Source organism: Rhinoderma darwinii, chromosome 6 (assembly GCF_050947455.1).
Source record: "Rhinoderma darwinii isolate aRhiDar2 chromosome 6, aRhiDar2.hap1, whole genome shotgun sequence".
Taxonomy (NCBI): Eukaryota; Metazoa; Chordata; class Amphibia; order Anura; family Rhinodermatidae; genus Rhinoderma; species Rhinoderma darwinii.
This window is the reverse complement of record NC_134692.1, coordinates 28,434,102-28,448,154: the sequence shown is the minus strand read 5'-3', so window position 1 is coordinate 28,448,154 and position 14,053 is coordinate 28,434,102. Positions and strand designations below refer to the sequence as shown.

Below are 14,053 nucleotides of genomic sequence, written 5' to 3'. Positions count from 1 at the left end.
AACGCACAGAGTGCGTAATTTACGATTTAATTTGAATAAATGAACAATATTATAGATACTAGTGGTGCAAAAGGCCTAATTTTTCATACACATCTAGCCTTTGACACTCTGACCTACCCTATAAAAACTCAGGCCAGCAGGACAGATGTAGCCCGCGCAGCGGGCCAAAAATGTAGGCCTTTTTCACTAAAATGGGTATAAATAATCATTTTCCACAATGCTGTCCCAGAGCATTTCACAACCAGCAACAAACCGCGGGTCTGATAGAATCAACCGAGGTGTCCATTCGTTCGCCTTGCAAAGCCGAACAATACAACACCTGACTCGGTCGTCTTTTCTAAAAGGGGACTCCTCTTTTGCCCCATAAACATGGCGGAATTTCCATATTAAGAGTTTAATATGGATAGGTTTTCCAATTTTTTTCCGTAACCGCTCAATGTAGAGTTATGAGCCCCGAAGCTGTTATACGTCACCATCTCCTGAGTATGTACGCCAAGACTCGTGATGATACGTCGCGCGGTTAGCAAGGTCACTTCTCGTTAGCGACGCCTGTTTCTAAACACTGCTTCAATTTATTTTTATAAAAAAATTAATATCTTGAAAACTAGCTGTTGCATATAACTAATATTTGCTAGACATGTAGCCCTTGACACTCTGACCTAGCCTAAAAAAATTCAGGGTTCTGTGACGCGCGCTTGGACCACAAAAGCCTTGTGAGCGACGGCTATTTTTACACACGTTTACAATGTAGTTCTAATAAAAAAAATAATATCTTAAAAGCGAACCGCCTCAAAGCCATCAAACTTCTCACACCTGTAGCAGTTGACACTATGACCTACCCTAAAAAATTTCAAGGGTCTGCGTCGCAGTTTTAGGGGCCCCAAAAGCCTCTTTAGCTGCTCCTGTTTAACGCACAGAGTGCGTAATTTACTATTTAATTCTAATAAATGAACAATATTATAGATAATAGTAGTGCAAAAGGCCTAATTTTTCATACACATCTAGCCTTTGACACTCTGACCTACCATATAAAATCTTAGGCCAGCAGGACAGATGTAGCCCGCGCAGCGGGTCAAAAATTTAGGCCTTTTTCACTAAAATGGGTATAAATAATAATTTTCCATAATGCTGTCCCAGAGCATTTCACAACCAGCAACGAACCGCGGGTCTGATAGAATCAACCGAGGCATCCATTCGTTCGCCTTGCAAAGCCGAACAATACGACACCTGAATCGGTTGTCTTTTCTGAAAGGGGACTCCTCTTTTGCCCCATAAACATGGCGGAATTTCCATATTAAGAGCTTAATATGGATAGGTTTTCCAATTTTTTTCCGTAACTGCTCAATGTAGAGTTATGAGCCCCGAAGCTATTATACGTCACCATCTCCTGAGTATGTACACCAAGACTCGTGACGATACGTCACGCGGTTAGCAAGGTCAATTCTCGTTAGCAACGCCTGTTTCTAAACACGGCTTCAATTTATTTTTATAAAAAAATTAATATCTTGAAAACTAGCTGTTGCATATAACTAATATTTGTTAGACATGTAGCCCTTGACACTCTGACCTAGCCTAAAAAAATTCAGGGTTCTGCGTCGTATTTTTAGGCCCCAAAAGCCTCTTTAGCTGCTCCTGTTTAACGCACACAGTTCGTAATTTACGATTTGATTTTTAATAACTAAATGATATTATAAATACTAGTAGTGCAAAAGGCCTAATTGTTCATACACATCTAGCCTTTGACACTCTGACCACCCATATAAAAACCCAGGCGAGCAGGACAGATATAGCCCGCGCAGCGGGCAAACTATTTAGGCCTTTTTTACTAAAATGGGTATAAATAATCATTTTCCACAATGCTGTCTCAGAGCATTTCACAACCAGCAACGAACCGCGGGTCTGATAGAATCAACCGAGGCATCTATTTGTTCGCCTTGCAAAGCCGAACAATACGACACCTGACTCGGTCGTCTTTTCTAAAAGGAGACTTTTCTTTTGCCCCATTAACATGGCGGAATTTCCATATTTAGAGCTTAATATGGATAGGTTTACCAATTTTTTTCCGTAACCGTTTAATGTGGAGTTACGAGCGCCGAAGCTGTATACGTCACCATCTCCTGAGTATATATGCCAAGACTCGTGATGGTACATCGCGCAGGTAGCAAGGAAAATCCTCGTTAGCGACGCCTGTTTCTGCACACGGCTTCAATTTATGTTTAGGAAAAAAATTAATATCTTAAAAACGAACTGTTCCATATATCTAATATTTGTTAGACATGTAGCCATGGACACTCTCACCTAGCCTAAAAATATTCAGGGTTCTGTGACGCGCGCTTGGACCACAAAAGCCTTGTGAGCGACGGCTATTTTTACACACGCTTACAATTTAGTTCTAATGAAAAACTCAGCCAGTTACGCTGTTTACATAACTCACGAACATATAACGTTTTTCATGATCGCAAAACATCTCGCTCAGCGGCAACACACAGTTTTTATGAAGATTAAAAAATATATACATTTATTGAATACATCCAAACATCCCAGAACCCAACAAATAAAAGTGCTATTGTTCTCTGTGCATTTTAATGTCCATTAAAAGTCCATGTTTTTAAGATTCTTATTTCTTCTTCCATTGGTCTAAAATATATTTTGCGCTGGGACTTTTTTTCCCCAGAGCTGATGTCCTAAAGTCCTCTTTATTTTGTCTTCTTCCGGCCGGTGGTTTTGAAGCAATCCTATGATTGAAAGATCATAGATTATTAATAATTAGTATCTCATTCTTACTTTACTAACGGTCCTAATTGTATTCATTAATCCTCTAGAATTTTATGAATATAACTCTAATCTTTATTTATTTTTTATTAAACAGGCAAACCAGGACCCCAATGACCTCTACTATAAGACAGAGTTGATGATTGTGAACCCACGACCACTGAGGAACCCAAAGAGGTTTTCCATGCATTTTCCAGCACATATCAGCTCAGAAACATCATGATAGTGAATTGCAAGGCCTTTAGATGCTACATTTGCCAAGTTGTTCCTAGCAATAGCAAGGGTAGCCTTTATATCCTCATCGCTGCTGTGCTTCATGCATTTTTTGTGCAGGTTCCCAGCATCAACTCTGTCTTATAGCAGATGGGGCAGGTCATTGTGGTCCATTGCCTGTTTAAGAAAAAATAATGAAAGATTATAGTTACATTAATAACATTGAAGAAGATTAATGCATATCGTTAGGACCGTTAGTAAACTAAGAATGAGACATGCTACGCTGCTTCTGTAACTGCCATTCACTACTATTGGAGTCACGGAAACAGCGTAGCTCATTAAATAAAAAAAATATATATCAATTTATTGAATACATCCAAACATCCCAGAACCCAACAAATAAAAGTGCTTTTGTTCCCTGTGCATTTTAATGTCCATTAATAATCCATAATTTTTAAGCTTCTTATTTCTTCTTCCATTGGTCCAAAATGTCTTTTACTCTTGGATGGTTTTTTCCCCAGAGCTGATGTCCTAAAGTCCTCTTTATTTTGTCTTCTTCCGGCAGGTGGTCTTGAAGCAATCCTATAATTAAAAGATCATAGATTATTAATAATTAGTTTCTCATAATTAGTTTACTAATGGTCCTGATAATATGCATTAATCCTCTACAATGTTATTAATATAACTCTCATCTTTATTTATTTTTTCTTAATCAGACAAAACAGGACCCCAATGACCTCTGCTATAAGACATAGTTAATGATTCTGAACCCACGACCACTGAGGAACCCAAAGAGGTTTTAATATATATATATATATATATATATATATATATATATATATATATGTAAAGGAAATTAACTATCGATGCGCCTGAGCAGAACAACAGGGACTCTTTTGATTGCAGATAGTGATGTATCCCTCGACGTCACGTCAGCCCTTTGATAAAAGAAGAAAATAAATACTGATGTTAAAACAAAATGTGAGACATACAGTTTAATAAGCATATTAGTTTACAAAGTAAGGTCAATAAATGTATTTTATTATTACCCAGAGGAGCTCCCTTCCCCTCTCTGCCTCTGTGCCCTGGACCGTGTTCGGATGAACAATGAGGATGGTACTTGTGCTCTGAAAAAATAACCAAACATTAGTATATCAATTGATAAGTCTAACACAACTGAACTGAGGACATTTATAATAAAACTGAGAGTTTATCTACCTTGAAGTCCAATCATCATCATCATCATCATCATCATCATGATCAGCCAAGCTTTCTTTTTCTCCTCGGTCAGTTGATTCACTCCAGTCCTCTTTGGCACTGTAATCTTGTTCCTGGGCTTCTTCGTGGGATGTGATATCTTCTCTTTGGATTCCCTGGCCTCCTTCCTGAATGTTCTCTTGTCTATAGGGTAGACATAGAAAAAATAAAGCATTAAACTTCTAAAACAAATCATGTAATATTATACAGTATATATTATTTCCAACAATAAATTACCTTGAAGTGCTGGCTTGGGGCTGCTCACCACCGGCTTGCATTACCAGCATATAACCATGGCATATGTCCGTCAGTGTCTTCTCACGATAGTTTCTTTCCGCTGTCATGTTGGTGTGTGCCAAATATTTGGCAAAAAGACACTTTTCAGAGTCAGAAAAATTAGGGAGAGTCCAAGTTTCGCAAATCCTCCTGACAAGCTGACTGGTGATGTTGGGTAGTTTATATCTAGAAAGGAAAATAGAAAAACATAATACATACACAGCACTTAGAATTGAATAAAGACAGGTGACTTTTAAGAATCTTACTTTGTGTGGTACCGCAGGATGTCATTGGAAACATTATAAATCTCCTTTCCAGATGTAGAGAGGAAAAAGACTTCTGTTGGCATGTTGTTCTTTAGCAGCATTGGTCTTACTATCTCAAAGTAGACATTAAACCACTAGGGGAGGGATACAAATAAAGAGATTATTGAAAAGCATCTTTACAACTCCATAAAGTAAGTAGGAGCCTTATAGAAACTTACCATTTCTTCCTCCTTTGTTAGCACATAGGTTGCCACTTGGTGTGTAGAGGTCTTGTGTAACTTGACCCCAACAACTACCAGGTCTAAACCCAAATATCTGTGAGTGATCCTCTCATTCCACTCTGAAACCTATGAGTCAAAAGGAAAAAGTATGAGGGACAATGTACTTGCCACTGTATTGTGTTAGCCCAACCCTACGCCAAGCCACTTGTGTTTTGTTTTTTTTCTATACATATGCCAGTCTTTTGTTTCAGCATAATTTCTATCTCTAGCCAGGTGTAAGGTTTTTACATAGATTATTCACTCTGTTCTTGCAGACAAATATCCGACTTTAATAAGCTAACATTAACCTTATGCAGGCTTCACACCATTATCGGCCTTCAGGGCTCCCCTACACTATTAAAAGTATTTAACTGCAGCCATAAGGCCTCCAGACACTTCTCTAAAAAGCACCCCACAGCATAACCATAACAGGGTAGGAAAACAAAATGACGCAGAAAAACAGAGGAGGAGAAAGCTACTTACAGTCATATGTCTGACAACACCTGGCCGTTGGAGATGCCTCAAAATAAGCAGGGCCTCAAGATAATAAATAATTTCAAGTTGAGTGTCTCGCTTCATGTGTCTGTCTTTTGCAGCTTTGAGGCATTTCAGGAAGGTTGGCTTTGCCACAACTAAAAGCCTCTGACATTCCGGGGGTGTTTTCATAGAATTTGTCAATGACTTGTATCTAAACACAAAGTAAAGAGAAATAATTTTATTGTATATACACAAGTAATAAAGAGTAGTAGCAATATCTAAAATAAATATATACCTATTTGAGGTTTCATACTTTGTCTAAGGATACATTTGAGTTCATAACTCACCGTTTGCTGACAACTTCTCTTGAAATTCCCTTAGATAGCCTCTTTTGAATGTCCTCTGTAACATCCATAAAGAAGTTGCAGGACTTAAACAGCCTTGGTCTTTCTGCAGAGAGATTGGTCGCTCTCAGCTGATACGTCATGAACCTCCTGATATGTTTTAGGTAATTAAAGACAGTCTGGTTTGCAAGCTTCAGGTCACGCAGCTTTGTAAAAAAGGAGTTAACCTTCTCAATGTTGCTGACAAAGTCCAGATTGGGACGCTGCGGGTTCATGTAATAAAGGAACCTTGCCAAATTTTCAACCTCCTGCTTGTAGTTGGGCACATCCAATGTGTGCTGCAAATAGTAGGCAAAGCCCTTCAGTATTGGTTCGTCCAATGAATGTCGCTTGTATAGTCCAGCAGCCTTCATCTTCTGTCTTGTGACCACCGTCCATTTTGTCTGTAGGATTCTGTAATTTTGGAGAAAAGTGCAAGACATCAGATTTGACACATTTGACAGCCACAGAGAATACGTAAGGATTATCTATGTACACTGACCTCTGTGTCCTGTCATCAAAGTTTCCTGTAGTTCCGCTTTCTTGATTGGATTCTTCCTCAGACTCTAGTTGAAGCTGAAAGTCTCTATCACTTTCCTCCTCTGCGCTGTCATCTTCATGTGCTCTTCTGCCTTCTTCATTGTGTTGGTCTTCCCTCGGGTCTTCAGGCTGTGCAAGGAATGGTGTGTCTGTAACTTCTTCCTCAGGATCTGCAGGGATCAGTGTGACCTCCATTTCCTCATCAGGGACTGGTATGGCTGCAATATCCTCTACAGCCGCTGTGTGATGTGGCACAGTAAGGGCAGTTGATGCAGAGGTTGATGGTCTTCCATATTGTACATTGCTGTAAAATATAAAAAGCAACGTGAGTATAAGTGTAAACACTCGAGAGCTATGAGACATAAGCAGACAGGGGTGACACATACCTGGCCACAGTTGGTTTGTTAATGATCAAAAAGCCCCTGTCCTCGAGGAAGGGGACAACGTTTTCCAATGAGCCAAGAGAGATGATCTCTTGGTAACTGATTGCAGTGCCCTTAGATGCAATTTTCACCAGGGTTTTCCTGGCCAATGCCACAGTGGCTTTTATCTCCTCATCGCTGCTGAACCTCATACACTTTCTCCTCAGATGTGTAGAGAATAATATCTGTGTACGGTAACATACTGGGCATGTCATAGGAGTTCTGTTTTGCCTGTTGAAAGACATGAGGTTTTGGATTTAAAAATGTCCTAAGTAATATAGCTTAGTTTGAAATATACCCAAACTGCAATCTCAAAAATAGTCACAAGATGTCCCACTACATGCATACTGATTTGTTTCAGGCAGGCTAACTGAACAATGCCTGGGTTTTAATACCACGCCCTACTGAAACAGGAGGCCTCTACGCTACCACATGGCTTCTCATAGTAACCTCTCTATGTTATAGGCAGTCTACAACATGTATTTTATACAAAAATGGCTATGTATTTTAGGGTATATCCTAGAGGTCAATAAACACATGAACTTGTACTTTTGCTGCAGATTACATGCTTGTAACTCAACTACCTGAACAATGCCTGGGCTTGTACAATATGGCCTACTGAAAATAAAATGGCACCTCTTCCCTAGCCCATGGCTCACCATGATTTCACTATACAATTTGCCTGAACTGAACATTAATGATGAACATAAATATACGTTAATAAACATATTTACTTACAATTTGGCTGCAGACTCCATTCCTGTAACTAGAACTTGTTGTCCTAAAGATGTATATTTGAGTCAAAAAAACAATAAATCTTTTAGAAGCAGTATCCAAAAGGCAGATGATGTAGGTATCCAGGTACAATGTCTCAAGTGAATAAGGTGAATAGCAAAAAAATAATGCAATCCAAGAAGGAGATCAGTCAATAGCTTTCAAGAAAACTTCCAAACTGACTGAAAATGCCTCAGTGTTTTAAACTGTTTTATAGTGTGAGGTTGATGCTTTGTAAGAAGATCCTCTTACACAAACAACAAACAGAGCCTGTGATAGGAGAGTTTGAATGATGCACAAAAGCTTATCTGCCTTTTTAGTGGCTGAGGAGAATAACAGAGATAAAACTACAGACTCATGCTGAAAACCTGATAATACAATTGTTTGAATACAATAGGACATTTACATTTATTAAATTTGATATTTACTATCATTTCTATTTCATATACACTATATCTATTTCATATACACCTATTAAATGTAATATTTATTATCGTTTCTAAGCTGTCCTTTACAACACGTTTTTTGCTACTGTTTTTATAGAAACTAGATAGGTATGTGGCATAGTGTTAAAATACATTAGAGTATGTACATTTTAATATGGTGCCCCCATAGCTGCACCATACAGTGTAATGCTCCCACAGTTGCACCATACAGTATAATGCCCCCCATAGCTGCACCATACTGTATAATGGCCGGATCATGACACGGATTTGAAACAGAACCGTGTGTCCGATGGACGTGAGCTAGGCGTCCATTCGTTCACCTTGCAGAGCCGAACAATATGACACCTGACTCTGTCGTCTTTTCTAAAAGGGTACCCCTCTTTTGCCCAATAAACATGGTGGAATTTCCTTATTAATTTATTTTTATTACAATAATTATTGTAATAATAATGTTGTTATATTGTATAATATGTAAATATGGTTTATGCCTATGCTTAACTTTAAAGTGTAGCTAAATGTTTGGCAAACTTCTGACATGTCAAAGTGACATGTCAGAAGTTTGGATTGGTGGGGGTCTGAACACTGAGACCCCCACCAATCGCTAGAACAAAGCTGCTGAGCGTTCACACGAGTGCTTCAGCTGTTTTGTTTTAGCGATTGGTGGGGATCTCAGTGCTCGGACCCCACCAATCCAAACTTCTGACATGTCACTGTGACATGTCAGAAGTTTGTCAAACATTTAGCTACACTTTATTTTTGTGTTCTGTATTAATAAAGTTGTTATGTTGTATTATATGTAAAGTTGTTTTCGGCCTATTCTTACAGTGTACCTAAACGTTTATCAAACTTCTGACATGGTTTTAGTGCAGCTATGGTCCCCCATAGCTGCACCATACATTTTAATATGGTGCCCCCATAGCTGCACCATACAGTGTAATGCTCCCACAGTTGCACCATACAGTATAATGCCCCCCATAGCTGTCCCATACCATTTAATACCATTTAATACCATTTAATACCCCCATAGCTGCACCATACACTGTAATGCCCCCCATAGCTGCACCATACAGTATAATGGCGGGATCATGACACTGATTTGAAACAGAACCGTGTGTCCGATGGACGCGAGCTAGGCGTCCATTCGTTCACCTTGCAGAGCCGAACAATATGACACCTGACTCTCTTGTCTTTTCTAAAAGGGTACCCCTCTTTTGCCCAATAAACATGGTGGAATTCCCTTATTAATTTATTTTTATTACAAAATTAATATCTCCAAAACTAACCGTTGAATATCCCTTATATTTATTACACATGTAGCCCTTAACACTCTGACCTATCCTAAAAAATTAGGGGTGATAGGCATGCATGCAGTAGCTGTTTGGATGTGGATTTTTGAAATGACCGAGTTTTTGGTAGAAGGCACTGATGAATATAAGATAAGTGCGTTTACCAATTAATCTGTGTTTTTTCAGAAATCCATCTAAAAATAGATATGACACGGATTTTCGTGGGTCCGATGGACGCGAGCTAGGCGTCCATTCGTTCACCTTGCAGAGCCGAACAATATGACACCTGACTCTGTCGTCTTTTCTAAAAGGGTACCCCTCTTTTGCCCAATAAACATGGTGGAATTCCCTTATTAATTTATTTTTATTACAAAATTAATATCTCCAAAACTAACCGTTGAATATCCCTTATATTTATTACACATGTAGCCCTTAACACTCTGACCTATCCTAAAAAATTAGGGGTGATAGGCATGCATGCAGTAGCTGTTTGGATGTGAATTTTTGAAATGACCGAGTTTTTGGTAGAAGGCACTGATGAATATAAGATAAGTGCGTTTACCAATTAATCTGTGTTTTTTCAGAAATCCATCTAAAAATAGATATGACACAGATTTTCGTGGGTCCGATGGACGCGAGCTAGGCGTCCATTCGTTCACCTTGCAGAGCCGAACAATATGACACCTGACTCTGTCGTCTTTTCTAAAAGGGTACCCCTCTTTTGCCCAATAAACATGGTGGAATTCCCTTATTAATTTATTTTTATTACAAAATTAATATCTCCAAAACTAACCGTTGAATATCCCTTATATTTAATACACATGTAGCCCTTAACACTCTGACCTATCCTAAAAAATTAGGGGTGATAGGCATGCATGCAGTAGCTGTTTGGATGTGGATTTTTGAAATGACCGAGTTTTAGGTAGAAGGCACTGATGAATATAAGATAAGTGCGTTTACCAATTAATCTGTGTTTTTTCAGAAATCCATCTAAAAATAGATATGACACAGATTTTCGTGGGTCCGATGGACGCGAGCTAGGCGTCCATTCGTTCACCTTGCAGAGCCGAACAATATGACACCTGACTCTGTCGTCTTTTCTAAAAGGGTACCCCTCTTTTGCCCAATAAACATGGTGGAATTCCCTTATTAATTTATTTTTATTACAAAATTAATATCTCCAAAACTAACCGTTGAATATCCCTTATATTTATTACACATGTAGCCCTTAACACTCTGACCTATCCTAAAAAATTAGGGGTGATAGGCATGCATGCAGTAGCTGTTTGGATGTAAATTTTTGAAATGACCGAGTTTTAGGTAGAAGGCACTGATGAATATAAGATAAGTGCGTTTACCAATTAATCTGTGTTTTTTCAGAAATCCATCTAAAAATAGATATGACACAGATTTTCGTGGGTCCGATGGACGCGAGCTAGGCGTCCATTCGTTCACCTTGCAGAGCCGAACAATATGACACCTGACTCTGTCGTCTTTTCTAAAAGGGTACCCCTCTTTTGCCCAATAAACATGGTGGAATTCCCTTATTAATTTGTTTTTATTACAAAATTAATATCTCCAAAACTAACCGTTGAATATCCCTTATATTTATTACACATGTAGCCCTTAACACTCTGACCTATCCTAAAAAATTAGGGGTGATAGGCATGCATGCAGTAGCTGTTTGGATGTGGATTTTTGAAATGACCGAGTTTTTGGTAGAAGGCACTGATGAATATAAGATAAGTGCGTTTACCAATTAATCTGTGTTTTTACACAGATCCATATGAAATCAGATTAGACATGGTATTATCACACGAGAAAGATCTTTAAAGCCCCTGGACACATATTGCACCCAGAGTGCATTTCTTGACATGTTGTGGTAGTCACCCCAAAATATAAGTCAGCCCCCCCCATAACTCCTGTGAGGGTTTGTAACACTTTTTTGAGTGTATCCCATAACAGGGCTTTGGAAGGGGTGATAGGCATGCATGCAGTAGCTGTTTGGATTTAAATTTTTGAAATGACCGAGTTTTAGGTAGAAGGCACTGATGAATATAAGATAAGTGCGTTTACCAATTAATCTGTGTTTTTTCAGAAATCCATCTAAAAATAGATATGACACGGATTTCCGTGCGTCCGAATGACGCGAGCTAGGCGTCCATTCGTTCACCTTGCAGAGCCAAACAATATGACACCTGACTCTGTTGTCTTTTCTAAAAGGGTACCCCTCTTTTGCCCAATAAACATGGTGGAATTCCCTTATTAATTTGTTTTTATTACAAAATTAATATCTCCAAAACTAACCGTTGAATATCCCTTATATTTATTACACATGTAGCCCTTAACACTCTGACCTATCCTAAAAAATTAGGGGTGATAGGCATGCATGCAGTAGCTGTTTGGATGTGGATTTTTGAAATGACCGAGTTTTAGGTAGAAGGCACTGATGAATATAAGATAAGTGCGTTTACCAATTAATCTGTGTTTTTACACAGATCCATATGTAATCAGATTAGACATGGTATTATCACACGAGAAAGATCTTTAAAGCCCCTGGACACATATTGCACCCAGAGTGCATTTCTTGACATGTTGTGGTAGTCACCCCAAAATATAAGTCAGCCCCCCCCATAACTCCTGTGAGGGTTTGTAACACTTTTTTGAGTGTATCCCATAACAGGGCTTTGGAAGGGGTGATAGGCATGCATGCAGTAGCTGTTTGGATTTAAATTTTTGAAATGACCGAGTTTTAGGTAGAAGGCACTGATGAATATAAGATAAGTGCGTTTACCAATTAATCTGTGTTTTTTCAGAAATCCATCTAAAAATAGATATGACACGGATTTCCGTGCGTCCGAATGACGCGAGCTAGGCGTCCATTCGTTCACCTTGCAGAGCCGAACAATATGACACCTGACTCTGTTGTCTTTTCTAAAAGGGTACCCCTCTTTTGCCCAATAAACATGGTGGAATTCCCTTATTAATTTGTTTTTATTACAAAATTAATATCTCCAAAACTAACCGTTGAATATCCCTTATATTTATTACACATGTAGCCCTTAACACTCTGACCTATCCTAAAAAATTAGGGGTGATAGGCATGCATGCAGTAGCTGTTTGGATGTGGATTTTTGAAATGACCGAGTTTTAGGTAGAAGGCACTGATGAATATAAGATAAGTGCGTTTACCAATTAATCTGTGTTTTTTCAGAAATCCATCTAAAAATAGATATGACACGGATTTCCGTGGGTCCGAATGACGCGAGCTAGGCGTCCATTCGTTCACCTTGCAGAGCCGAACAATATGACACCTGACTCTGTTGTCTTTTCTAAAAGGGTACCCCTCTTTTGCCCAATAAACATGGTGGAATTCCCTTATTAATTTGTTTTTATTACAAAATTAATATCTCCAAAACTAACCGTTGAATATCCCTTATATTTATTACACATGTAGCCCTTAACACTCTGACCTATCCTAAAAAATTAGGGGTGATAGGCATGCATGCAGTAGCTGTTTGGATGTGGATTTTTGAAATGACCGAGTTTTTGGTAGAAGGCACTGATGAATATAAGATAAGTGCGTTTACCAATTAATCTGTGTTTTTACACAGATCCATATGAAATCAGATTAGACATGGTATTATCACACGAGAAAGATCTTTAAAGCCCCTGGACACATATTGCACCCAGAGTGCATTTCTTGACATGTTGTGGTAGTCACCCCAAAATGTAAGTCAGCCCCCCCCATAACTCCTGTGAGGGTTTGTAACACTTTTTTGAGTGTATCCCATAACAGGGCTTTGGAAGGGGTGATAGGCATGCATGCAGTAGCTGTTTGGATTTAAATTTTTGAAATGACCGAGTTTTAGGTAGAAGGCACTGATGAATATAAGATAAGTGCGTTTACCAATTAATCTGTGTTTTTTCAGAAATCCATCTAAAAATAGATATGACACGGATTTCCGTGCGTCCGAATGACGCGAGCTAGGCGTCCATTCGTTCACCTTGCAGAGCCGAACAATATGACACCTGACTCTGTTGTCTTTTCTAAAAGGGTACCCCTCTTTTGCCCAATAAACATGGTGGAATTCCCTTATTAATTTGTTTTTATTACAAAATTAATATCTCCAAAACTAACCGTTGAATATCCCTTATATTTATTACACATGTAGCCCTTAACACTCTGACCTATCCTAAAAAATTAGGGGTGATAGGCATGCATGCAGTAGCTGTTTGGATGTGGATTTTTGAAATGACCGAGTTTTAGGTAGAAGGCACTGATGAATATAAGATAAGTGCGTTTACCAATTAATCTGTGTTTTTTCAGAAATCCATCTAAAAATAGATATGACACGGATTTCCGTGGGTCCGAATGACGCGAGCTAGGCGTCCATTCGTTCACCTTGCAGAGCCGAACAATATGACACCTGACTCTGTTGTCTTTTCTAAAAGGGTACCCCTCTTTTGCCCAATAAACATGGTGGAATTCCCTTATTAATTTGTTTTTATTACAAAATTAATATCTCCAAAACTAACCGTTGAATATCCCTTATATTTATTACACATGTAGCCCTTAACACTCTGACCTATCCTAAAAAATTAGGGGTGATAGGCATGCATGCAGTAGCTGTTTGGATGTGGATTTTTGAAATGACCGAGTTTTTGGTAGAAGGCACTG

At 38.7% G+C, this 14,053-nt stretch overlaps 1 protein-coding gene across 1 annotated transcript; it reads right to left on the bottom strand.

The window, feature by feature from the left end:
* Positions 1–3,448: 3,448 nt before the first annotated feature.
* Positions 3,449–7,023, bottom strand: LOC142656569 (uncharacterized). Its single transcript, XM_075831500.1, has 11 exons — positions 6,831–7,023; positions 6,407–6,748; positions 5,869–6,318; positions 5,528–5,732; positions 5,003–5,131; positions 4,785–4,918; positions 4,480–4,704; positions 4,204–4,386; positions 4,035–4,112; positions 3,847–3,923; positions 3,449–3,567 (listed from the first exon to the last, which is right to left on the bottom strand). The coding sequence occupies exons 1-11, from the start codon at positions 7,016–7,018 to the stop codon at positions 3,449–3,451; spliced, it is 2,130 nt and encodes a 709-aa protein (XP_075687615.1). The 5' UTR covers positions 7,019–7,023.
* Positions 7,024–14,053: the final 7,030 nt, after the last annotated feature.

What these genes read in the sequence shown, in the direction of transcription:
- LOC142656569 (XM_075831500.1), bottom strand. Translation starts at nt 7,018, where the DNA reads ATGAGGTTCAGCAGCGATGAGGAGATAAAAGCCACTGTGGCATTGGCC. An exon ending in TTTGATGACAGGACACAGAG is followed by an intron (nt 6,319 to 6,406) that starts GTCAGTGTACAT and finishes CCAAAATTACAG; the next exon opens with AATCCTACAGACAAAATGGA. An exon ending in GATGATGATTGGACTTCAAG is followed by an intron (nt 4,113 to 4,203) that starts GTAGATAAACTC and finishes TTATTTTTTCAG; the next exon opens with AGCACAAGTACCATCCTCAT.